Source organism: Dendrobates tinctorius, unplaced genomic scaffold (assembly GCF_039654945.1).
Source record: "Dendrobates tinctorius isolate UK_male_01 unplaced genomic scaffold, ASM3965494v1 ptg000079l, whole genome shotgun sequence".
Classification (NCBI taxonomy): Eukaryota; Metazoa; Chordata; class Amphibia; order Anura; family Dendrobatidae; genus Dendrobates; species Dendrobates tinctorius.
This window is the reverse complement of record NW_027361747.1, coordinates 16,429,923-16,457,439: the sequence shown is the minus strand read 5'-3', so window position 1 is coordinate 16,457,439 and position 27,517 is coordinate 16,429,923. Positions and strand designations below refer to the sequence as shown.

Sequence of the window (27,517 nt, the reverse complement as noted above, 5' to 3'; positions counted from 1 at the left end):
TCTTCTTTAGTTAGAAAATGAAAATATCATATATGCGGTCTTCAAGTCTTTAAAATGCTATTACCAACATGTGTCCTTAAGGCAGACTTCATACATCCGTGGTTTTTTGCATAGATGAAAAATTGAACTATTTCCATCAGTGTTGCGGATCAAAGTGTTTGGTCTCTGTGGCTCTGTTTTTATCATCAGAATTTTTTAAATTTCTCTTGTATGCAAAAAAACTAATAGTGGTTTCTTAAACTTCTCCTATAAATCAGTCAGTGAAAACCGCAGTAGGGTCGAACTATGATCCATCAACGTGTTCTCTGAGTATTTCACCGACCTATAGACTTTCATGGGTGAATTTAATCCATGAGTAGGATCAAAAACAAACTCGGCTTACATTTTTTTATTGATTCTTGGTTTGCAAAAAAAACATGTGAACGGTCAGACTGTGTTCGTTGTGTGAAAAACATTGAGAGCACAGGCATGAGAAAATTGGATGATTGAAGTGACCTAAAGGGAACAAACATTTAGTTGTTGTACTACTCATATTGTGGGAAGATTACAATTTATTAACCATCAGCTTCTGCTAAAATCCTCCAAACAAAGCCACAATAGCGGAATATGTGCACGTAAGCTTGCATTTATCTATTCCACATAATGTCTTTTCAAAGATCATTGACTCGTTGTTCATCTTCATACTGCTGACGTTCATTCTCGTTACTTTACTAATGTTGATTCTTCTCTCATTTCAGTTGTCTAAAATCCAGTAAAAGCAAAGATTCAGTCACATCAGGATCGTCCAACCAAACCAATGATTACCAGTCTGATTACCACTCAGATGAAACTGACACTGCTAATGATACCAATGAAAAAACTCAGCTTCTCAAAAGGGAAAGTTCATCAGAGATATTCTATGTGGAAAAATCTCCACATCAAGCAGTTATCCAGTTGACCACAGAAGTTTAGGAGCTTAGAACTTTTTTTTTAACTTGCCACAATGCACTAATAGAGAAGAAACTTTGGAGATCTATTCTGCTGGAGAAGACGATGCCAGGAGACTGTCATGGTTCTACCAAAGAGGAAGATTCCTGGATATGTGTCTGCATTTCATGTATGAGATAGACTTATCCACGTTAACAACACTCAAAATATTGTTGAATAAACAGGATAAGGACTTTTGGGGAGCAAAGATTTACTATTTGGATACCTAGTGTCTGTCAGTTGGGTTTCCTAAAAACTGTCCATCAATGTACTTGTCTTCAATCCATCAGTGAAGTGGCTAACGTAGACTTACGGCCTGGACTGTTGGCCACACTATGAACTAAGTAAGCTGTCTTGCACATATAGTGGTGAATGGTGATGTATATAAAGTTTTGTATTATGCATTATTTTTATCTTTTTTAAATACTTGACTGTGGATTAATGAGTTTTCCCATCTAGAGATAAAGAAGTAGTGCTGTATTAACTGCTTCTCTAAAGGGACTGTAATATGGGCTTACCTTTTAGGACTTCCTCTGAAGGTCCAAGAACAGGAGTCAGCTGTCATACACTGGGTACATGTTTCTCTGTGTTATTTTTATACGTGAAGTAATATAGAATTCACACGGATCTGCAGAGGATATGGTACAGTGAATTCCACTATTTTACTGATCACTGAGAATCAGCAATAATCTAATGGAGAACTTTATTGAATATGCTAAGGAAGTAGTTGGAATCACATTTCAAAATGTAATTTATGTTAAAATGATGAAATTCTGGTTAACAGATACCAGATCATGTAATCTTGAGTCCTACATACACATTAGGCTAACGTCATCTGAATTAGGTGATATCGTGGGTTCGGCCATCAGTCTAATTTGTATGGGGCACCGAACCACAACCATCTAGTGTGTGTGGCTGGCCTTATTATAGTCTGAGGGTTGATAAAAGTGTTCTCAGAAGTTTTATATCATGTTAACATGTCCACCTTAAAGATGTGTGATTACCTGTATGTTTTAAATTATGTAAAGTATCTCAATTTCTAAAAAATCTAAAGGATCTAAAAGCACCACCTTATACAATCTTTACATGACAGGATGACCCACCTACTATTTGCTGTTTACTAATTTATAATACGTGTTACCTTCCTATGTGGGAGAGAGCCACCCATAGCATCGGTGCCTAATAAATTTGATGCAAATCAAATTTACTTGCCTAGTTCACGAGAATCTGGTAAATGTACATTTCAGTAGAGTCACTCAGCCTTAGTTAAATTCCTGTAAGACATTGTTATTTGATTTTATGACTAGTTCTGGATTACTGGAAAACAATATGGAATATTTAAATGGAACCTGTCATTTTGTCATACAGTCCGATCCGTAGACAGCATAGTATAAAGCAGATAAATTATATAGGTTTGTTGGAAAAAAAAATCAGAATTCCTTGCATTTTATTAATTGAACTCTTTTGTGTTTGTATGTTTGAGTCCCATGGGCGGTCCTACTAGTGATTGAAAGATATCTCTGCATGTACACTCATACAGGGAAGGCTGTTAATCATTACTAGGGCCGCCCTTTGGACTCATAACACATAAATGACAGGGATTTCAATGAATCAATGAATGAATTAATAACACCTACTTTTACTCAATTTTTGGGTGCTCCCTACTTTTATCAGCATGCGTCTTTCTCTCTTATTTTATGGATTTCAATGAATCAAACGCAAGTTCTTCTGAAACTTTTCCCACAAAAATGCATATTAGTCTGATCAGCTCCTCCTGCTGTATACCCTGCCTGCAGATCAGGTACCATTTTAATCATGACAGTTTGCCTTTAATCTTTGCGTACGAGGGGGGATTTTATAAAGACAATCAAAAGATATTTTGCAGCTTTGTTCTTGTTTTACATTAACGGTAAATTGTCAGCTACTGTATATTATTCGCAGCACTTTGTAATGAGATTGCTGAACTGCACGTCTCTTCTCTGACTCCTGATAATCACATTTTACAGATTGGCATCAGTAAAAATGGCCTTTACCTTGCCATTAGTGATCACATGAGAGATGTGAGATGGAAAGACTAATTTCAAGTTCTTCAGTTACCACCTGAACTAAAACAATCAAAAAAAGAAATGAGGGGTTACTAAATTCATTCATTTAGTAAATTCTTGATGCCAGAATTCCTGCCCAAAGTGTCTGTGTCTGCCCAAAATTTTTATACCCCCATACAAAATGTGTGGGGTTCACATTACAGCGACACTTCAAAGCAGAGGAATATCAATGATTTACTTATTTATAATGCAATGTAATAAAAGAAATGTAATATATTATATTTATAAATATGTTTATTTGTATATACCATGAAAAATGGAAAATATTCTTGTTAGCATTATTAAAGTGTTAAGTTTTGTAATAGCGTGTGCTCTATTGTTTTATTTTACCTTATAATCGGTCAGGGCCGGCCCGAACGTATAGGCGAACTAGGCGGCCGCCTAGGGCGCCAACCCAAAGGGGGCGCCAGAGAAAAAATAGAAAAAATTATAAAAAATCTTTTCAAAAGGCAAAAAGTTTTAGGGATGGAAAGAGAAGTGTACATATTTAAGGGCAAATATGACGCAAGAGAGGTTGGTTGGGTTGGCAACAATTTCGATAGAATCTGAAGTTGCTAAACAAATTAATCTCGGTGACAGTGTCATCCTTTTAAAAAAAAAAGGCAAGGAAACAAAAATTTTAATTACCTATGGTCGTTTTTGTTTTGTGTTATTGATTACTTTGTATATATTTGTCCTATACAACTTCTCAGAAGATTAAAGAGTTAGGAGAGAGTTAATTAATCATTGTTGTGGTTTATTTTGCTCCTAAATTTATATCCCAAGTTTTCATCTAATGCCAAGAATAGTAGGGGCGCAACAAAATAGTTTCGCCTAGGGCGCCGTAATCTCTCGGGCCGGCCCTGTAATCGGTTCTTTACTTGGTAAATACATGGCATTTGTTAGGGACTGGTTCAAATTTGGAGCTTGTACTATAGCCAGTGCTAAATCACAGCTGGTAACTATTGGACACAGTCAATGAGCTTTTTGACAGATACAAAGCTAGTGTAGTTGCACTCCTGTAAGACAGGTCGCTATTCTTCAGATTACTGTAGACTGTCTGTGCAGACGTTGAGCCACCAAGAATTACGGATAAATTGTCCCGGATTAGCTCTTATTTTTTTCCTGCTCCTTTCCGGAGTATTCCAATTGTTTTCCTGTGTGTGTGCTTTGCATGCAAATTTTTATGGACTTTACCAAGGAGGCGGGGCTCAGAGGATTATTTGGGGTTATGTCTTTAGTCTGCTCTGCATCATTACACCATGAGCAATGCCCCCTTAGTAGAGACTATAATAATTAGTATTTTAGGCACACTAAATAAAAAGGCACATATCTCTAGAAATGAGTAACAGATTTTTAAGAAAAATTCAAAATTGCAGACTTCACTGGATTTTTCCCCACAATTTAAATTGTTATTTATAAATTTGCGCAGATATGAATACTAGAAAACTTGCAAGTTCTCGTAAAAAGCACATTGAGGAGAGGAGAAAGAACCTTGCAGACTGTAAGGGGGTTACACTTTAGAGATAAGAGAGAGCACCCTCTGACCGTAAGAGCTGAAACTCTATAGAAAAGAATGACTTACCCAGTGACTCTGGGGACGAAAAATGACTCTGCCATACATTGTGTGCTTTGCTAAAAGCCTATGAGCTCTGATTGGCCATGTACTGATCACCAAGCAAGTTCACACTACAATGCAAAATGGGGGCAAACTGAATCTCAAAATTCACGTAAAATGTCAAATTTCATCTCAATCCTTTGAGAATTGATCTGCGGATCTTTACTGAAAACAGTTATAGTGATATTTTCCTAGCATTTCCCCTGCACTGTACTGATTGTCATCTTTCTATAATGGTACACTCGCCTATAATATAACAGTAAGTGATTCTACTGGCAAGATATAAATAGCAAACATCCTAGAGCTTCTCTGCCTATTTCCGAATACATTCACCGGAACTTGATACAAGTACGGAATTTGTGACAAAACACAAATATGCAGGTGAGTAAATAATAAAGTATGTATAGTAATTGCCTGTAGAGGAAATGGCGAAGAATGCTCTGTTATGCCCTGACAGGAAGAGGAAATGGAGAACTGTCTGCCAAATGAAATCAACCAGACTTCACATCATTATGAACAAGATAACAACACATCTGCAGGGTGGCAAGAGGTAATACTATCTAAGACAGTCTAAAAGTAGTGATGAGGGAACCTGAATGGTAAAGTTTATGGTCCGTATCGGACACCAAGTGTCCCATAACCAACCCCGGACTTTTTACTGTAGGGCCGCTACCCCCTGCTCCTGTTCTCTTACACATGCCTCTGCCCCCACTCCTAGAAAAGTCATATGTGTACTAGTGCACAAGCATTCTCGCAAAGCCTGCTTAAGCGACGCGTCCCTAAAACCTGACACAAACTGATCTCTCAAGATCCTATCAGTGGGTCCCACTCCCATGGTCCCCACATCTTCCCTCTTAGTAATGATCACATGCATCTCCTGCAATGCATTGATATACTGCGTCACCATCTCCCCTTCTCGCTGAACATGGCCAAACAAATGCATCTGCAGCTCTACCATATCAGTGGGGTTTCCATGCATCTCTTCCAGGATCTGCACCTCCTTATCAAGGGTATCCTGCTCGTGGAGGGGTGGAACATAACTGAGTACCGGGCCTCACCATCCAGGGTCATTAAAGATAACTCAGCCTGCAGTGCAGGGGCCCTTTGGAGCATCCGCAACAACAGCCCCACTCCCCCCACTTCATCATGTGCTGCCCCACTCCCCCCACCTAATCATGTGCAGTCTCCTTTAACCCCCAAAGTCCCATCATGTGCAGTCCCTTTTACACTCCCCACTTCATCACTTGCAGTTACCCTCAACCCCTCACCCACTGAATTCATTTTATAAAGACAACAAAAACATTTTACATACTTACCTCACAGTGGCTCCCCAGCAGCGCAGCTCTGCTTCCAGCATCCGGTACATGTTGGTGCGCACGCGATGACGTCATCGCATACGTGCCATCACCTGACCGGAAGTACAGAGAACATGGAGGGAGTGGGAGCTGCGCAGTCGTCAAGGTTAGACGGCAGTGTACAGCTCTGAGAAAACTTCAGGCCCCGACACCGACATATATGCTGATGTGTGCGCCGCAGGACAGCAGCAGTGCACAGCACTTGGGGCCCAATGACACACAGCACTCATCAGGTCCCCTTCTGTACTGCTGCTCACCGGGCCCCATACAGCAATACCAACTGTGATGGACTCAGCTCCTGCTGAGCCAATTTTTTGAGTGGACCCTCTGGGTCGTGGCACCCACCCACCAAGTGCGAGCTGACCTTGTGAGAAACCACCCCCTATACAGGGAGTGTCAGTCAAGACCAAGGGGGTGAGCCACCATGACTGGTGACCAGACGGCCAGCTCAGGGGGACACTATGTGCGAGTGTCTAAGACAAGGACAAGCAGGAAGCAAGACAGGACAAGACGCAAGTTCAAGGTATCTTCAATAAGACAACTTCGGAATAACATTCAGTGCAAACATGAGGACAAGCAAACACGGCAAGGTGCGTGCGTGGGCACGCCAAGGTCCATAGCATGGTAACGTGCCAGGAGGCACGCCTGGGTACAGGCAAAGGCACAATGGCATCGGACTCCGGACAGCTGGCAACAATCGACATGATCAGGGCATCAGGCTGCGGACATCAGCACCGGACATCAGGCTGCAGTCATCAGGCTTACGATCTCTGGCAGCGATCGGCAGGTTCCGGGCATCTCGCAGGCAAACCAGGTTTCAGGCAAGGAGGCTCGACAGATCTCCAGGCATGGTGCGTGTTAGGGAACACGCTGAGGTCCAAGGCAGGATTCCAGGCAGGGTGCATGATAGGGGCACACCAGGGTCCAGGACAAGGTGCAAGGCAGGGTGCATGTGTAGGAGACACGCCAGGGTTCAAAGCAAGGTGCAAGGCAAGTTACATGTGTAGGGGACACGCCAGGGTTCAAAGCAAGGTGCAAGGCAAGGTGCGTGTGTAGGGGACACGACAGGGTTCAGAGTTCAACAAACAAGACAGGGTGCGTGTGTAGAGGCACGCCAAGGCACAAGGTACAAGGCAGAGTCCTGCGCATGCCAAGGGGCACGCCAGGGTCAGGATCAACATACAAGACAGGGTTCTGCGCATGCAGTGGGGCACGCCAGGGTCAGGCAGGGTGCGTGCTAGGAGCCACGCCAGGGTTCGAGGCAGGGTGCGTGCTAGGAGCCACGTCAGAGTTCGAGGCAGGGTGCATGCAAGGAGCCACGCGAGGGTTCAAGGCAGGGTGCGTGCTAGGAGCCACGCGAGGGTTCAAGGCAGGGTGCGTGCTAGGAGCCACGCCATGGTTCGAGGCAGGAGACACGCCTCACTGGATAGTGCACACGGCTGAGACACAAACACGCGGCACGACTAAGGCACAGGAGGCGGGCAAGGGGCAATGTGTCACGTATGCCTGTCCTGTGTGACACGACCAACAGGTCGGTACTGAAGCAAGAAGATGACACGTGACACTGTCCTGTGTGACACCAAGACGAGGGGAAGGGAAAACCAGACAGGGAAAGCAGAGGACAAAGCAAGGAGCGGAACCTAGGCTGAAGCACAGAGTGGGGTCAGAGAGAGAACAGAGGTAGCAGCGGAGAGTAGGCCGAAGCCCAGAGCCGGGCCAAGGCAGAGCCTTGGGACTAGTCAGGGAGTGTGCTAGAGAGCACCAGTGTTATGAATGAGTCACCGTAGGAGGCAAAAACAGAAATACTAGCTAAGTCCAGAAAACCAGAGAAGTTGGCAGCTATCGGATTGCAGACCCCTGAACCTATCAACAACAACTAGCAGTAGCTGTGGGGGTTCCTACGGTGCCCTAGACCCCTCGATCACAGCCAGAGAACTAAATAGCCTAATGACAGAAAGGGAAATCTAAACTGCCCCAGAGCAGACCCCAAAGCAATAGGCAGCCCCCAATATATAATGACGGTGAAGCAAGATGAAAAAACACTAACACAGATAGAAAGATAGGCTGAGCAAATGATGGGGCCCAAGATAACTAAACAGGACAAGACAGAAAAGCTGCTGTCTGCAATCCGCACAAAAACCCTATCAAAACATGAGCCAACAGACTGATAGGGAAAAAAGGCCCTGAAGACGCTAGGCTTCAAAAAGACTATATCAGTACTCAGGTATTTTCTGAAGACAGAGCAAAAAGGCAAAAAGGAATTCAGCTCATCCCAGCAGGGAATGGCAAAAATCCAGAAAAACAATGCAAAACAAAACCAAAACACAAATGCAAAAAGCAGAGCAGAGCAGGAATCAGACTGGTCTCCCAGAATCCCTCAGAGAAATCACCAGCAAGGCAGAAGGGCGTCGGCTGCCTTATATCCAGTCAGCAATTCCAGTCACCCAGTCATCATCATCCAGCTCAGGTGATTGGTAATCAGCCTCACTACCTTCCTTCACCAAAAGAGGGAGTTCATCAGACCTCAATGGTGAAGGGGAAAATGAACTCACAACAGTACCTCCCCCTTGAGGAGGGGTCACCGAACTCTCATCCACGCCACCAGGGCGATCAGGGTGAGCCCGATGAAAGGCACGCACCAATCTTTTGGCATGAATATCAGAGGCAGAGACCCAGGAATTATCCTCCTGACCATAACCCTTCCACTTAACCAAATACTGGAGTCTCTGTCTAGCCAGATGGGAATCCAGTATCTTCTCTACCTCATATTCCATGTTACCTTCAACCAATACAGGGTCCGGAGGTGCCACCCCAGGAACTACTGGTTCAACAAACCTCTTCAACAAGGACTTATGAAACACATTATGGACTTTAATTGTGACAGGAAGAGCCAACCGAAAAGAGACCGGATTAATAATCTCCAAAATCTTGTAAGGTCCAATAAATCTAGGCTTAAACTTAGGAGAAGCCACCTTCATAGCAATATTTTTTGATGATAACCAAACCATATCACCCACCTTAAACTGGGGACCAATGGTCCTATGTCGGTTGGAAAACCGCTGGGCCTTTTCCTGGGAGAGAGATAACTTATCCACCACTTGGTCCCAGATCTGGTGCATTCTCTCCACCACAGTGTCAACACCTGGGCAGGCAGAAGGCTCCATCTGCCCTGAAGAAAATCGAGGATGAAACCCAAAGTTACAAAAAAAAGGTGACATCAAAGTGGCAGAACTAGCTCTATTATTTAATCAAATTCGGCCAAGGGCAAAAATGAAACCCAATCATCCTGGTCAGCGGAAATAAAACATCTCAAATACGACTCCAAGGTCTGGTTTGTTCTCTCCGTCTGCCCATTGGTCTGAGGGTGAAAAGCAGAGGAGAAGGACAACTGAATTCCCAGCTTGGAACAGAAAGTCCTCCAAAATCTAGACACAAACTGAACTCCTCTGTCAGATACAATGTTCTCAGGAATCCCGTGCAAGAGAACCACCTGTTGCAAAAACAGGGGCACCAACTCAGAGGAAGATGGCAACTTAGGGAGTGGTACAAGGTGAACCATCTTAGAGAACCTATCACAAATCACCCAAATAACAGTCATTCTCTGAGAGACAGGCATATCAGAGATGAAATCCATTGAAATATGGGTCCATGGCCTCCTGGGGACTGGCAAAGGCATCAACAACCCACTAGAGTGAGAACAAGGTTTAGACCGGGAGCAAGTCCCACAGGACTGCACAAAATTCCTGACATCACGAGACAAGGCGGGCCACCAAAAAGACCGACTCACCAGATCTCTAGTACCAAAAATACCTGGATGACCAGCCAATGCAGAGCAATGAACTTCAGACATCACTCTCTTCTTCCACTGGTCAGGAACATACAACTTTCCACTGGGACAACGCTCAGGTTTGTCCTCCTGGAACTCTTCCAGAGCACGTTTCAAATCGGGCGAGATGGCAGAAAGAACTACCCCTTCGCCTAAGATGGTAGCAGGCTTGGTCACCACAGGAGAATCAGCAAAGAAGCTCCTAGAGAGAGCGTCAGCCTTGACATTCTTAGTGCCAGGAAGAAAAGAGACCACAAAATCAAAACATGTGAAAAACAAGGCCCACCTAGCCTGTCTAGGGTTCAAGCGTTTGGCCGACTCCAGGTAAATCAAATTCTTGTGGTCAGTGAGGACCACGACTTGATGTTTAGCTCCCTCCAACCAATGTCTCCACTCCTCAAATGCCCATTTCATGGCTAACAGTTCCCGATTCCCCACATCATAGTTACGTTCAGATGGGGAGAACTTTCGGGAAAAGAAAGCACAGGGATTCATTTCAGATGTTACAGGATCCTTTTGGGACAAAACAGCTCCTGCACCAATCTCAGAAGCGTCCACCTCTACCTGGAACGGGAGTGAGACATCAGGTTGCCGCAAAACCGGGGCAGAAGTGAATCTTCGCTTCAGCTCCTGAAAAGAAGAAACAGCCTCCGGAGACCAATTCAACACATCAGCACCCTTCTTAGTCTGATCAGTCAATGGCTTGGCAATACTAGAAAATGTTGCTATAAATTTCCGATAAAAATTAGCAAAACCCAAAAACTTCTGGAGGGCCTTCAAAGAAGTGGGCTGAACCCAATCATAAATGGCCTGTACCTTGGCCGGGTCCATTTCAATAGTTGATGGAGACAAAATAAATCCCAAAAATGAAATCCTCTGTACCCCAAAAAGGCATTTTGAGCCTTTGACATACAGGGAATTCTCCCTCAAGATCCGGAACACAGTCCGAACATGTTCCACATGAGAATCTCAATCCTTGGAGAAGATCAAAATATCATCCAGATAGATGATCAAAAAGGTATCCACAAAGTCTCGGAAAATGTCGTTCATGAAGCACTGGAAGACAGAAGGGGCATTAGTGAGCCCAAAAGGCATCACCAGGTACTCAAAATGTCCCTCCGGAGTATTAAACGCCGTCTTCCATTCATCCACATGCTTAATGCGGATAAGATTATACGCCCCCCTGAGGTCAAGCTTGGTAAACCAGCAAGCACCTTTAACTCTGGAGAATAGATCTGAAATCAGGGTTAACGGATACTGATATTTAATAGTAATTTTGTTGAGGGCACGATAATCAATACAAGGCCTTAATGAACCATCCTTTTTAGCCACGAAAAAACCCCAGCACCTAAGGGTGAAGAGGATGGTCTAATATGACCCTTCTCCAACGCCTCCTTAATATAGGATCGCATAGCCTCGTGCTCGGGTACAGATAAATTGAAGAGCCGACCCTTGGGAAATTTACACCCCGGGCTCAGTTCAATTTCACAGTCATAACTCCTATGAGGAGGCAAAGACGCAGACTCATTCTCACTAAATACATCATAAAAGTCTGCCAAATAGTCAGGAACATCATGCGACTGAGGAGAGGCGGAAAAAACCAGAGCCTCACTAAGGGCACACCGACAACCCCAACTCACCACAGACACAGATTTCCAATCCAAAACTGGATTATGAATTTGCAACCAGGGACACCCCAGAACAATGGTATCATGCAAATTATGCAACACCAAAAATCTGCAATTTTCTTGATGGCCTGGGGCGACCCGCATTAACACCTGGGTCCAAAACTGAGGTTTATTTTTCGCCAAAGGAGTAGCATCAATCCCCCTCAAAGGGATAGGCATCCGCAGAGGTGTCATAGGAAATCCACAACGTTTAGCAAAATCCAAGTCCATTAGGTTCAGGGTTGCTCCTGAATCCACAAAAGCCTTGGCGGAAAATGTGGACAGGGAGCAGATCAGAGGAATTGCCAGAAGAATCTTAGGTTGAACACCACCCACAGAAAACGTGTGTGCAAAATGTTTCTCTCATTTAGGACAGACAGAAATAATATGCGAGGCATCTCCACAAAAAAAACACAGCTTATTACGCCTTCTGGACTCCTGACGTTGCTCCCTGGACAAAACTCTATACATTGCATAGGTTCAGACACTTGTTCAACAGGTGGCAACACCTCTCGTGCAGTCCTGCGTTCACGTAAACGCCGATCAACCTGAATGGCTAATGACATAGAATCATCAAGACCAGAGGGAACAGGAAATCCCACCATAGTATCTTTTACGGCTTCTGACAACCCCTTCCGAAAGAGAGCTGCCAAGGCATTATCATTCCAGGTAGTAAGGACCGCCCACTTTCGGAATTTTTGACAGTACAATTCTGCAGAATCTCGACCCTGGCTCAATGCCAACAGGGTCTTTTCAGCCTGATCAATAGCATGAGGTTCGTCCAACAACAACTCCAAGGCTTGAAAAAATGCGTTCACATTAGTCAGAATAGGATCATCTGGTTTCAAAGAAAACGCCCAATCCTGGGGATCGCCACGCAGCAAAGAGATGACAATTTTAACCTGCTGCGCGGAGCTCCCTGACAAGTTAGGCTTCAAGGCAAAAAATAATTTACAATTATTTTGGAAATTCAAAAATTTAGACCGATCCCCAAAAAACACATCAGGAGGATCTTTGGTTCAGCAGCATGTGAATGAGCAAGGTAGGCGGAAATTCCCCGCACTTTCGCAGCGAGCTGCTCCACACGATCAGACAATTGCTTTATCTCCATTGAGAGAAAAAAAAAATTCCCCCTATGGCCTCAGAGATATAGAGGAAAAAATATACACACTTTTTTTTTTTTTAACAATTCTTTCCTGCTATAGAGTACCCTAGGATCTGCGGTATGGCTGGTGATTCTGTTATGAATGAGTCACCGTAGGAGGCAAAAACAGAAATACTAGCTAAGTCCAGAAAACCAGAGAAGTTGGCAGCCGGAGAACTAAATAGCCTAAAGACAGAAAGGGAAATCTAAACTGCCCCAGAGCAGACCCCAAAGCAATAGGCAGCCCCCAACATATAATGACGGTGAAGCAAGATGAAAAAACACTAACACAGATAGAAAGATAGGCTGAGCAAATGATGGGGCCCAAGCTAACTAAACAGGACAAGACAGAAAAGCTGCTGTCTGCAATCCGCACAAAAACCCTATCAAAACATGAGCCAACAGACTGATAGGGAAAAAAGGCCCTGAAGACGCTAGGCTTCAAAAAGACTATATCAGTACTCAGGTATTTTCTGAAGACAGAGCAAAAAGGCAAAAAGGAATTCAGCTCACCCCAGCAGGGAATGGCAGAAATCCAGACAAACAATGCAAAACAAAACCAAAACACAAATGCAAAAAGCAGAGCAGAAAACTTAGCTTTTGAGGAGCAGGAATCAGACTGGTCTCCCAGAATCCCTCAGAGAAATCACCAGCAAGGCAGAAGGGCGTCAGCTGCCTTATATCCAGTCAGCAATTCCCGTCACCCAGTCATCATCATCCTGCTCAGGTGCTTGGTAATCAGCCTCACTACCTTCCTTCACCAGAAGAGGGAGTTCATCAGACCTCAATGGTGAAGGGGAAAATGAACTCACAACAACCAGAGGACAGAGTCTAGCAGCGGAGCGTAGGCCGAAGCCCAGAGCTGGGCCAAGGCCGAGCCTTGGGACTAGACATAGAAATGTGCAAGAGAGCACAATAGGACAGAGTACGGAAAACCAGGCTGAGACAAGAAAAATGAGAAGTACTACAAGGCTCAGAATAGCAAAGACCAGACATGGCGAAACAAGCCAGTCAGAGAACAGAAGAAGGACTACAAGTCAAAGAATAGCTAAGGCGAGACATAGCAAAACAGGCTAAGGCAGAGAACAGCGGAAGTACTACAAGGCAAAGGAAGGCAAGGACAAACATGGCACGAGAGACAACACAAGACATGGCACAAGACAAGAGGCAGAGTACAAGCACAGAGCGTGTGCAGAGACGCATGACAGGGCAGAGTGCAGGAGCACAGAATACAGGGAGCGACTGAGCAGACCAAACAGCCATGCAGGGAAGCAACACAATAATCAGGCCCTGACCATAGGGAGGGGCGGTCTGATATAGCACCATAGCACCAGTACTTCCGGGTCAGGACCAGGGAGGGACTTTGAGTTCAGATCCTCCAGGATCACAGAAAGCATTGCTAGAACAGCCTGGGTAGAACCATAGAGAAGGTCACATGATCAGGGAGTTCCAGGAATACAGAGGATTGCAGAACCAGAGCAAGACTGGAACATACGAAGGGTCACATGATCAGGGGTTTCCAGGAATACAGCGGATTGCAGAGTCAGACAGAGCTGGATGGTTACCCAGCAACAGCGTGCAGCCATGAGGTAAGGCGCTCGTGCACACTGCTCCAGGCATCTTACGGCATGACAGACATGACGGACATGACACCAACATAACCAACATATGGGTCTGCTCCATTTAACTTATAGGTCTAAATTGGATGCCCAGTGTCAGGCAGCTGCCACCAAAGCAAATAGGGTCATGGGATGCATTAGAAGAGGTTTGGGGACACGAGATGAAAACATAATTTTCCCTCTGTACAAATCACTCGTCAGACCCCACTTGGAGTATTGTGTGCAATTTTGGACGCCGGTGCTCAAGAAAGACATTACTGAACTTGAAAGGGTTCAAAGGCGGGCTACTGAAATGATAAATGGAGTTGGTTCACTACAATACCCAGAAAGGTTATCAAAATTAGGTTTATTTACTCTAGAAGAGAGAAGACTTAGGGGAGACTTAATATATACACTCACTGGCCACTTTATTAGGTACACCATGCTAGTAACGGGTTGGACCCCCTTTTGCCTTCAGAACTGCCTCAATTCTTCGTGGCAGAGATTCAACAAGGTGCTGGAAGCATTCCTCAGAGATTTTGGACCATATTGACATGATGGCATCACACAGTTGGCGCAGATTTGTCGGCTGCACATCCCTGATGCGAATCTCCCGTTCCACCACATCCCAAAGATGCTCTATTGGATTGAGATCTGGTGACTGAGGAGGCCATTTGAGTACAGTGAACTCATTGTCATGTTCAAGAAACCAATCTGAGATGATTCGAGCTTTATGACATGGCGCATTATCCTGCTGAAAGTAGCCATCAGATGCCTGTTCTTAGCTGAGAGGAGTGGTACCCAGTGTGGTCTTCTGCTGCTGTAGCCCATCTGCCTCAAAGTTCGACGCACTGTGCGTTCAGAGATGCTCTTCTGCCTACCTTGGTTGTAACGGGTGGCAATTTGAGTCACTGTTGCCTTTCTATCAGCTCGAACCAGTATGCCCATTCTCCTCTGACCTCTGGCATCAACAAGGCATTTCCGGCCACAGAACTGCCGCTCACTGGATTTTTTTTCTTTTTCGAACCATTCTCTGTAAACACTAGAGATGGTTGTGCGTGAAAATCCCAGTAGATCAGCAGTTTCTGAAATACTCAGACCAGCCCTTCTGGCACCAACAATCATGCCACGTTCAAAGGCACTCAAATCACCTTTCTTCCCCATACTGATGCTCGGTTTGAACTGCAGGAGATTGTCTTGACCATGTCTACATGCCTAAATGCACTGAGTTGCCGCCATGTGATTGGCTGATTAGAAATTAAGTCTTAACACACAGTTGGACAGGTGTACCTAATAAAGTGGCCAGTGAGTGTATGTACAAGTATATCAGAGGGCAATACAGAGATCTCTCCAATGAACTGTTTGTACCAAGGACTGTGACAAGAACAAGGGGGCATTCTCTTCGTTTGGAGGAAAGACAATTTCTGCACCAGCATAGAAGAGGGTTCTTCACGGTAAGAGCAGTGAGGCTCTGGAATTCTCTTCCTGAGGAAGTGGTGATGGCCATCACGGAATGAATTTAAGAAAGGAATGGATGCTTTTCTTGTGAGTAACATTATAGAAGGTTATGAATAACAGAATATTATAGGTAGATGGTTGACACAGCTTAGGGGAAGGAATTTTTTTCCCTATGGAGAAAATTGGCTTCTACTCTGTGGGTTTTTTGCCTTCCCCAGGATCAACAATGCAGAACAGCTGCACTAAAAATAGGCTGAACTAGATGGACATAAGGTCTTCCTTCAGCCTTCAAAACTATGATACTATGTTACTATGTCTCCAAATTGGACACATGGGCTAAGTTTGCTTTTTATGCCTTGGAGGTGCTGGCCTTCCTGTCCAAGTGTACTGTCGGAGTGTTTGCTTTGCATGGCAGGGGGTGCCATCACAGACGAGCACATTCACCTGTCCACATCCAACATGGGGAACCTAAAATTCCTTAAAATAAACCAGGCGTTGATCCCACAGGACTTGTCCATACCTTTGGATGACTAGACAACTGTACCAGCCGCACCCAGACAGTATTCAACTCTATTTGCCATTTGTTCATTTGGGTGCCTCCTCCACAAATAAAAAAAAAAAACTGTGTTGGCTACCTCCTCCTCTGCCTTTTTCACCTATACCACCACATCCACCTCTTCCTCTACTTGGACCTATACCTCCTTGCAGATTGCTAGTTTTAGTTTGGTTAATTATTAGAGATGAATGAGCAGTAAAATGCTCAAATGCTCATTGCTCGAACCGAGCAATTCCGAATACTCAGTTGCCCATTTTGAGTAACGAGTATAATGGGAGTCAATGGGAAATGTGAATATTGAAAATGTCGTAATGGATGGAAAAAGGGCTGAATGGAAGGAGAACAGCATGGGGAAGTCCCCTGGAAGCATTTGTGACTCTTAGATTGCTGCTGAGTAACATTTTTTCCTGTGTAATGACTTGTATATAAGTCAAAATTTAAAAAGGATTTAAAAAAAAATATTATTTAAGTAATCGAAGATTTAATTTTTTACTAAAAAATTGGAAATGTCAGAGTAATTTATGAAGGAAGCAAGAAGTGCCAAAATTAGCAAATCAGATGGACTCAGATACACCCTGCATTGTACATAAAGGTGGTCCTCACACTCATTCTTTTCAAATTGAAATGTAGTGGTACTCCTAGACTCAGAAAAGCTATGCACTTATTGCAAATCCTGCCAAAAAATACAAGCAGGGTCATCCATACACCCATGAAAGCACCAACTGGAGTGCCTCATCAAAAAAAATTAAAAAGTGTAGTTGTGGTACTTGTACACTCATAAAGGCTTTACTCAAAATGCAAAACCTGGAAAAAAAAAAAGTAGGGTCATCCAGGCATCCCTAGACTGCAACAATTGGAGGGCCTCATTCAACTACTGAACATTAAAAGCACTTTACGTACTGTTGTCATCTGGTGGTGTGGAAAAGTCAGGTCTAATGCAGGTTTTGCTCATTGTTATCAGAGTGAGCTGCAAAAGCGCCTGTCTGTTATGAATCCCCAGGTGGCACTAAAAACTAGCTCAGAGACGATGCTAGCGGCAAGACAGCACAACACCTCTAAGGAATAGAGGGACAGGTCATGCAAGGTGTCCAGCTTTGAGACCCAATAGCTGATGGTTACAGAGGAATTAGGGAATGCGCTGGTTTTGTTTGCCATGTATTGCTTGACCATCTTTAAAAACTTTTCCTTCCTTGTCAAAAATGCCCTGTCATCAAGGCAAGGATGCTAGGAGGGTGTCATGAAATTGGCTCAGGCCTTTGACAGTGTACACCTGCTTCTGTGTCTCGCTTGCCTCTCCTCCTTGGTGGGGGAAGTAAGCTTGCCCCCTACTGCTAGTTTTGTCTGATTTGAATTTTTTAAACATATTTTCCACAATGGGCTTCTGGTATAGCACCATTTTAGAAGACTTCTCCTCCTCAGGAAGAAGAGATGCAAAGATCTCATTGTAGAGTGGGTCTATCAGGGTGATCAATCAGTACTCTTCTTTGGCCAAGATGAATGTAATAAGATCCAGTGGGCAGGGCCAGTTTTAGGCAAAGTGGGGCCCTAGGCAAAAGTTGGGGGCCCAAATGCTGATATATTGCACATCACACAGAAGCATTTTGGTTGTATTTACATGTGCTGAGTTCAGGCTGCTAAACGAGTGTGATTGACAATATTGAAGTCGTTCACTTGTTTCCCGGCCTCTTTACACCTACTGAGAAAGAATGATGGGAACAGAACAATGACTATTAGATCAATCTGCTCCCATACAGTATCATGCTAACAGCAGCATATCTACTGTTTACATAGGCGATAGGCTGCTGAGAAGAATGATTTCTGTTCCAGCATAATCAATCCAATCACTCCATAAATAGGCAGCATTTTGCTTGTTTAGTATAATACATCCCATAGTCCTCCACATAGTATAATGTTCCCCACTGTCCTCAATATTGTAAAATGCACACCCCATAGTCCACCATATAATATAATGTGCCCCATAGTCCTCCATATAGTATTATACACTACCCATAGTCCTCCATATAGTATAATAGACTTCTCATAGTCCTCCATATATTAAAATACACTCCTCAGTCCTCCATATAGTATTTTACACTAGCCATAGTCCTCCATATGGTATAATACACTCCTCAGTCCTCCATATAGCATAATACACTCTTCATAGTCCTCCATATAGTATAATACACTCCTCATAGTCCTTCATATATTAAAATACACTCAGTCCTCCATGTAGTATAATGCACACCTCACAGTGCACCATGTAGTATTACACACTCCCCATAATCCTCCATATAGTATAATACACTTCTCAGTCCTCCATATAGTATAATACACTCTTCATAGTCCTCCAAATAGTATAATACACTCCTCATAGTCCTTAATATATTAAAATACACTCAGTCCTCCATATAGTATAATACACTACTCAGTCCTCAATATAGTATAACACTCTACTCAGTCCTCCATATAGCATAATGCACTCCTCAAAGTCCTCCATATAATAAAATACACTGCTAAGTCCTCAATATAGTATAATACACTCCTCAGTGCACCTTATAGTATAATATACCCCTCAGTGCTCCATATAGTATAATATAGTCGTCAGGCCTCCATATAGTATAATACACTCCTCATAGTCCTCCATATATTAAAATACACTGCTCAGTCCTCCATGTAGTATAATACACTCCTCATAGTGCTCCATATAGTATAATGCACCGCCATATTCATCCATGTAGTACAATTCACTTCCCATAGTATAATGCACCCCCTAGTTCTTTATATAGTATAATGTATTCCAGATAGCCCTTGATACAGTATAATGCAGCCCACATATAGTATAATGCTGCTACCCCACAGAGTATAATGCAGCCACCCCACAGAATATAATGTAGCCCCCTGAGTATAATGCAGCCTTGCCATACAATATAATGTAACCTCCATAGAATATAACGCAGCTTCCCTCATATAGCATAATGCAGCCCCTCCATAGAATATACGGTAGCCCCCTCATAGAGTAAAATGCAGCCCTCCATAGAATATAATTCAGCCTCCATAGAATATAATGTAACTCCTCCATAGAACGCAATGTAGCCCTCCTCATATAGTATAATGTAGCCCCCATAGAATATAATGTAGTCCCTTCATAGAGTGTAATGAAGCCCCCATACAATATAATCTAGCCCCAATAGAATATAATGCAGCCCCCATAGAATACAATGTAGCCCCCTCATAGAGTATGATGCAATCACCCCTGATAGAATAAATTTAATACAGCCCCCCATAGAATATAATGTAGCCCCCCATAGAATATAATACAGCCCACCTCCCCATAGAATATAATGTAGCCCCATAAGAGTATGATGCAATCCTCCCTCAATGAATATAATACAGCCTCCATAGAATATAATGTTGCCCCTGTAAGGCAGCGGTAGCAGAGTACGCAGTGATGAGGCAGTGACCCACAAAGTTCAAACATAAAAGTCTCCTTAATGTGCTATCTTCACACAGAAAGGTTCCAATCCACATAATTGCATATAACTTCAGTGCATATTATCAGTGTTCAATTCACACCAGTTCACCGCACTACATAGTACACGGCTTTGTATCACAGTCCTTAAACATGCCAGATGTCACCTTGTCCAGTTTTCAAGGGTGACTGCACGCTGTGCCAATGTCTCTCACTTACAGCCTCCTTTAGTTTCTTTACTCACATACACAGCCATACACAGTCCTTGATATCCTCCAGATCGCAGCCAGGCACCATATCCACCTGGTTGCAGCCGTTACTCACGACAGTCTTTCTTGGGGCACAGGACTGTCTACCTCTGGTTCACCTCCAGGCACAAGACATCCACATCCACATCCGAGACAAATCACCATGGAAGGCAGCACAACTCTGTATGCTGTGGGTTGCCAGGCCTCACTCTGGTGCTAACACACCTGAGACTCCTCAGACTCACTCAGACTTCACTAACCCTTTCCTGCAGGGCTATTATCACAGAAACCTGTGGCTTTCAGCCACATGGAAAACCTGGGTCCAGAATGGAACAGTCTGCAACACTATCATACTCCAATCTGTTTCAAACACAACATCCAGGGCAGGTTTTCCGTACCTCTGCCTTGGACACTAACATGTCCAAGACTATCACTTACTTTTATTATCAGTCTGCATTGCAGAAAGTTACGCCCGTGACTGCCATGCACACCTATGGCCTTCATACACCTCTGTGCATATCCTGGGCAGACTACACAGCGACCCCTACCTGTGACATCAGTCACTGCTTCACCATTGCAATCCCAGCTATGCTTGTGACCGCAATGCATTCCCATAGCCTCAATACGCCTCTGTGCGTATCCTGGGGAATGCACACAGCGCCCTGTAACTGGGGTCACTGCTGCACACCCCCCATAGAATATAATACAGCCCATCTCCCCATAGATTATAATGTAGCCCCATAAAAGAGTATGATGCCATCCTCCCTCATAGAATATAATACAGCCACCCATAGAATATAATGTAGCCCCCCGTATAATATAATACAGCCCACCTCCCCATAGAATATAATGTAGCCCCCCTGAGAATGTCCCCACAGTCCAGTACTCACTCACTGATATATTTAAAAAACACACAATCCTCACCTCTCCTCGTGCCCCGTGCTGCTCCCGGCTAGGCTCCGGTCTCAGTGGCTGCAGTCTGCCTGGCACACAGTGGGTTCATGAAGAAGTGATGTCTTCGCACACCTGCAGTGTCAGAGGCAGAGGGGAATGATGGGAGAGGGAGCATCAGCTGATGCTCTCTCCTCCATCATTGCTTTGAACTGTACCGGCATCATAGATGCCTGTATAGTTGAGTGCGTCGTCGCTGGCGAAGGGGAGCGGGGGCCATAGACAGCTGCCTGGTCTGCCTGTCACTAATGCCGGCCCTGATGACATGGCTCCCCAAACCATCACTGATTGTGGAAACTTCTCACTAGACCTCAAGCAGCTTGGATTGTTTGCCGCTTCAGTCTTCCTCCAGACTCTGGGACCTTGATTTCAAAATGAAATGCAAAATTTACTTTCATCTGAAAATAACACCTTGGACTACTGAGCAACAGTCCAGTTCTTTTTCTCCTTGGCCCAGGTAAGATGCTTCTGGCATTGTCTGTTGGTCATGAGTGGCTTGACGCAAGGAATATGACACTTGCCCATGTCCTGGATACATCTGTATGTGGTGGCTCTTGAAGCAGCAGTCCACTCCTTGTGAATCTCCTCAAATTTTTTGAATGGGCTTTTCTTAACAATCCTTTCAAGGGTGCGGTTATACCGATTGCTTGTGCATCTTTTTCTACCACACTTTTTCCTTCCACTCAACTTTCCATTAATATGCTTGGATACGGTGCTCTGTGAACATCCAGCTTCTTTAGCAATGACCTTTTGTGGCTTACCCTCCTTGTGGAGTGTGTCAATGACTGCCTTCTGGACATCTATCAGGTCAGCAGTCTTCCCCATGATTGTGGAGCCTACTGAAACAGACTAAGGGACCTTTTTAAATGCTTAGGAAGTCTTTGCAGGTGTGTGAGGGAGAACCAGGGCCATAGTCATGGCCGAGGACACTGGTGTATTTGTGCCCTGGCCCCCCATCACATGAAAATAGTGTTGATTAATCTGCATACCTGTGGCTCCTTCTTCTGCGTCAGGCTCCCTATAGTCAGTTCCACATAAATAGAGACACAGTCCATTTCAACTTTCAAGTGAACAACTTTGCTGATTTCTTTACGCAGCACATCCATATTCTTCACAACATTAACAACATGTTCCACATTGCACATTTCTTCTTCTTTCCCTGCACTTCTCTCTGAGGATCTGAGGGCATCAGCCAATGCGATAAGTTGTCACATTATGGAGCCACCTGTGTCCCTGTACTGCCAATGTTTCTGCCTTAAGCTTCTGTTCCAAGACTGCTGTGGCTCTCTGCTGTACTGGCCTGCTACTGTTCTGGCCTGGTGCTGCAGATGCTGGGCTTCTCCTTTAATTATCGTTGTGTAGTCACTGCTATCATTCCGGGCACTTAAGCCCGTGCAGGCGGTTTGGGCACCGTGGCCCAACTTACTACTTTGAGGAAGTTCTCCCTCTCTTATCTGCAGCTGACCCCTCCTAATTTAACTAGTTCCTAACTATGTGGAAATCCTATCTAATACTATGTACACTAGAATGCCCCCCATCTAGTGGCAAAAAATGGGCACTACACTTTCCCTATGAAACAATACCCATGTAAATGCTTTATACAACAGATAGGGTATGAAATATTTACAGTAGCAATCACATGTTAAACATTACAGATAAATATACATATGTTACACATATCAGCAATAATTAAGAACAAAAACACTAAGGAAGAGAGAGGGGTATTTCACAGTCCCGGTACACCCCATACAGGTGTTTTTTGTTAATTATTCTAATTTACTAAGATAATGATATTTGGATTTTCATTGGCTGTAAGCCTAAACCATCAACATTAACAGAAATAAACACTTGAAATAGATTACTTTGTATGTAATGACTATATAATACATGAGTTTCACTTTTTGTATTGAAGACCTGAAATAAATTAACTTTTTGATGATATTCTAATTTTATGAGAAGCACCTGTATGTGTGTGAACTTGCCAAGCTTTACAGTCATCACCAGGTTATGCCCATTATCACACACGACCAAGCCTGCTTGCAGGTTCAGCAGCAAGAGCCACAAATCTGTCTGGTCTTCCTTTGAACACTGCAGACCTTGTGGATGATGTGCTCTGAGATAGAGATGAAGGTTGAGGAGGAGCAAGAGGAGTGCAGGAACTGGTGTAGAAGGTGGAAGAAACAATCCTCTCCAGCAATCCTCAGCATAGATAGCTCATGTGCCATGCCATGGTGAAACTTAGCCCCAGCCTTCACAATTTTCACCCAGTGTGCTATCAGGGAAATGTAGCATCTCTGGTCTTAAGCGCTTGTCTATGTGTCGGTCGTTCATTTATTTATTATGCTTTGCTTATATAGCGCTATCTTATTCCACAGCACCTTACATACATTATCATCACTTTCCCCAATGGGGCAAATTCCCTATCAGTATGTCTTTGGGAGAAACCACACAAACTCCTTGCAGATGTTGTCCTTGCTAGGATTTGAACCCAGGACCCCAGCGCTTCAAGGCTGCAGTGCTGTTCTTGGACAACGGGAGAAATAGTGGCAGCTGGGGATCAAGTACTGAGGGACCAAATTTGTACACCTGTAACAGAGCAATGTTTTGTTTTATTTCAAACCAACTAAATTTCACACAAAGCAGGTTCTACAGTATATATGACAATAGTCAATTTTTGAAGCAAAAATATTTTGTGAACTGTACCAGGCAAAGTTTCAGCAGGACAAGGAAAATTAATAAAACATAACTTTTAATTGTTACCAATTGTTACTCCCTTACCTGTGTGTACTCTGCAATCCAGCCTGTGGGAGTACGGAGGAAAAAGCTGCTGTGTGTACTCTGCAACCCTACCTGTGGGGGTACTGTGGCCCATGCTCTGTGGGTGAAATTTTTTATCAGCTTCTGTGGGGGAAATGTGGAAACATGCTCTGTTGTGGAAATTTGATATCAGCTTCTGTTAGGGTACTGAACCAAAAGCAGCTGTGTGTAATCTTTAACCCAAATATGGGGAAATACTGTGCCTTGAAGCCACTGTGTGTACTCTGTAACCCTGCCTGTTTGTGTACTGTGCCCTATTGTCTGGGTGTGAAATATTTAATCAGCTTCTCTGGCAGAAATGTGAAAATGTACTCTGTGCGTAAAATTTGTTACCAGCTTTTGTGGGGATAATATGAAAATATTTATTTTATTCATTTACTGTATATAGCGCTATTAATTCCACAGCGCTTTACCTTCATTATTGGCTCTGTCCCCCGATGGGGCTCACAATCTAAATTCCCTATCAGTATGTCTTTGGAAAGTGGGAGGAAACAGGAGTACCCAGAGGAAACCCACACAAACACAGGGAGAACATACAAACTCCTTGCAGATGTTGTCCTTGGTGGGATTTGAACCCAGGACCCAGCACTGCAAAGCTGCAGTGCTATCTAGTTATGAGCGAGTATACTCATTACTTTAGATTTCCTGAGCATGCTTGGGTGATCTCCGAGTATTTGGATGTGATGGGAGATTTAGTTTTTGTCACAGTAGCTTCATGATTTGTGGCTGCTAGAGAGCCTGAATACATGTGAGGATTTCCTAACAAACAGGTAACCCCCACATATATTCAGGCTGTCCAGCAGCCGCAAATTGTGCAGCTACTGTGACAGAAACTATATATTCGAGCCAGGGGCGTACATAGAAATCATGGGACCCCATAGCAAAAGTCTGAATGCCCCCCCCCAAAAAAAAGAACAAACTTTGTAACCAGTATGTGCTGCTGAGAACAATAATAATCTATGCACACCAAACAATCTATACAGATCATCCTGTGAGCATAAGAAATGCCAAAATGGGCTATCAGCTATTGGCCAACAAGTAGCTGATTGATTGTCAATATATATCACAGATATTTAGCAAGGCAGAATAAATCATTGGTGGCTCAGCAGTGGTGTAGTGTATATATATATATATATATATATATATATACTGTATATACACACACACCTGCAGTGCATGCAGGGCCCCCTCCACCCTCCACAGTGCGTACAGCTGGGCCCCCCTCCCTAGGGTGCAATGTGCAGTCAGAGCCATTGTAAATGTAAAGTGCCAGGCTGCCAGCACAGTGAGAGGACACATTTAACAAAAAAAATCCACCCCCAGCCAGGCTCATTGTCTTGTGTGTGTGTCCCTCTCCCTGAGTGAGAGAGGCTCATGAATGTTTTCTGCTTTCTGCTTCCTGCTTCCTGCAATTCATGTGTGCTGCTCTCTGGCTGCCAGGAGGTGTGGCTTTCTTATGCAAATCCTGTCAGAGACTTCAGCCAACTGCTAACCAGGAAACAAGGAAAGGGGAGCTTCAAGGGGCCAGGGGGTATACAACGGCCGGCGCTTACATTTAATTAAAGGAGATAGTACTGTGTCAGCACAGCACAGCTGCCAAACCACAGCAGCTGTCGCGGGCCCCCTCACCCATCCGGGCCCCCTCACCTGTCCGGGCCCCATAGCAGCTGCGTGGTCTGCTACTATTGATGGTACGCCGCTGCTTCGAGCACATCCAAATACTCAGAGATCACTAAAGCATGCTCAGGAAATCTCGAGTAACGAGTATACTCATTCATCACTAGTGCTAACCTCTAAGCCACCATGCCGCACTGCATGCTCTGTGAGAGAAATTTGTTACCAGCTTCTGTGGGGAAAATGTGAAGACATGCTCTGTTGGGGAAATTTTTAAACTAGACTGGCAGTAGCAAGCCTTAGTCTTTGTGTGGACACTGTTAAAATGTTTATAATTTTCATTTTCTTCCTATTTTAACATGGTTGCTATGGTAACAGAACCCTTTAAGTAATTTCCCTATCCACATTTGTTTTCAGGGGAATAGTCCTGCTCTTACCTGCATTTTTCTTCATTTTGCAGTTGACTAGCCCTTACGCTAACCATTTTACAGCACGAATGTTTGAGTCCCCATTGAATTATATAGTGTTAGGCGTCGGATTTCTGTCGCTGCACAGCGAGAATCCCGAGCCTTGCTTCTGGTGGTCTCCCATTCCTCGCGAGCTGCAGAAGAGGTTGCTCAGAAAACTCGTCAGTCCTGGCGCTCTGCCCAGACCAGCTCCACGGGATTGCTTGCTGCTGCCACCTCTGGCACAGCTATGGCAAAGCATGCTGCTCAGCAGAGAGATTCTCCAGGGACTAAGTCCTCATGTTGGGCTACTGAGCATGCCCGTGGAGTGCTCTCTCATTGGAGATCGAAGGTCACGTGCTCAGGTCCTGCTCGTGTTCGGATTGGCCCATCCGAGAAGCCAGGAAGGTCCCGGACGCTCGCAGCTATAAAAGGTTCGCATGGCCGCTCGGCCATGTGCTAGGATAGACTGTATTTTCAGACTATGAGGAGAGAGTGATGTATGCACGTATGAATGTCTCTGGTGAATGACTCATTAAGAAACCCCTACCCTCGGTACACATGTGTTGTGCAGCCTAGCCTGCTAGCGTCCAGGCTTAGGCGTAGGTAGGTCAGAGGTTGAGTCAGGCATCAGTCCTCACCAGTGACTCGGCACGCCTCAGTGCACGTGCGCCACACTCCATAGCCAGCGTCTATAGCGGCGCTCACGGCAGCGACGCCGCGCGCTCAGTGGGCCTAGAGGGACTCTAACCCCGTGTCCTTGGGGTAGAGTTCTGTGGCCATACACTGTGTGCTCTTTTGGCCAGGGTCTGTGAGCTAAACAGGCTCCGGCATCTACGTTCAGCGGTTGGGCGGCTCTGTGAATTAACAGAGTTCGCTCCTGTTCACATTGGGTGACGTAACCCACATGTGACTGTTTTCACACCGCTTATTTCTTCCGCCATTATCTAGCAGCAGTGTACTACCTGTGCACAGTGGACGCCGGGCTGCGAACGCACCTACTACTATTTTATAATTTGGTGCGTTCCGCCAGCCCTAACATATAGGGTTCGGGGTGAAGTTCGGCTCATCACCATTTAAAAACTATGGACACATTTGATATGGAAACTAATTGTTACATTTATCACTGCTTACCCTTTAGTAATAAAATTCAGTTTCAGTCTGCAATCAACTTTCTTTCATTTATTTTCAGAATGAAGTTTGCATCCAGATCTAAGTTTCAGACTTCTCTCTTGTGGGAGTGTCTCTTACAGCAATATAGGTTAGATGTGAAATTTGTGTATATCCAGGGAGGTGTTGCCTTCACTTGCTTTCTTGTATCAGCACAGCTCCATTACTTATTATTTATTGTATCCATCCCCATGTAGTTTCCTCCTCATTTGTAGTCTGTGTGCTAACTGAGATACTTTCCCCCCTCTCCACTACAGATCTATGTACAATTCTCCCCCCGTTAACGCTAAGATTTAGAGAAGGGATAGAGGGACAGATACAGCAGAGAGAGCCATCAGAATTGAGCAGGCGCACTGAAGGATTTATAGTATTTATTTTGTAGTTGCCAAATGAAATGTGCTCTCACCCCTCCCTCCAATACCCTGCCAATCACAGTTCGGCAGCTGATCTAGCACCCTCAGATACTATTGAGCTGTGATTGGCAGCATTTGGGAGGCAATTGGGATAGCGCATGCCCCCAGACAAGTCTC

General features: G+C 44.3%; 1 protein-coding gene and 1 long non-coding RNA gene across 2 annotated transcripts in view; one reads left to right on the top strand and one right to left on the bottom strand.

Moving 5' to 3' along the window:
* Window positions 1–3,373, top strand: part of KDR (kinase insert domain receptor) — a 36,401-nt gene extending 33,028 nt beyond the window's left edge. Inside the window, exon 30 of the mRNA XM_073583553.1 lies at window positions 738–3,373. Within this exon, the coding sequence (XP_073439654.1) occupies window positions 738–951 (214 nt within the window). The 3' untranslated portion in view covers window positions 952–3,373. The remainder of the gene's footprint in view (window positions 1–737) is intronic.
* Window positions 548–27,517, bottom strand: part of LOC141096765 (uncharacterized) — a 74,651-nt gene continuing 47,681 nt past the window's right edge. The window contains exons 2-3 of the long non-coding RNA XR_012233771.1: window positions 1,485–1,594; window positions 548–741 (exon numbers count right to left, since the gene is read on the bottom strand). This is a non-coding gene — a long non-coding RNA (uncharacterized lncRNA). The remainder of the gene's footprint in view (window positions 742–1,484; window positions 1,595–27,517) is intronic.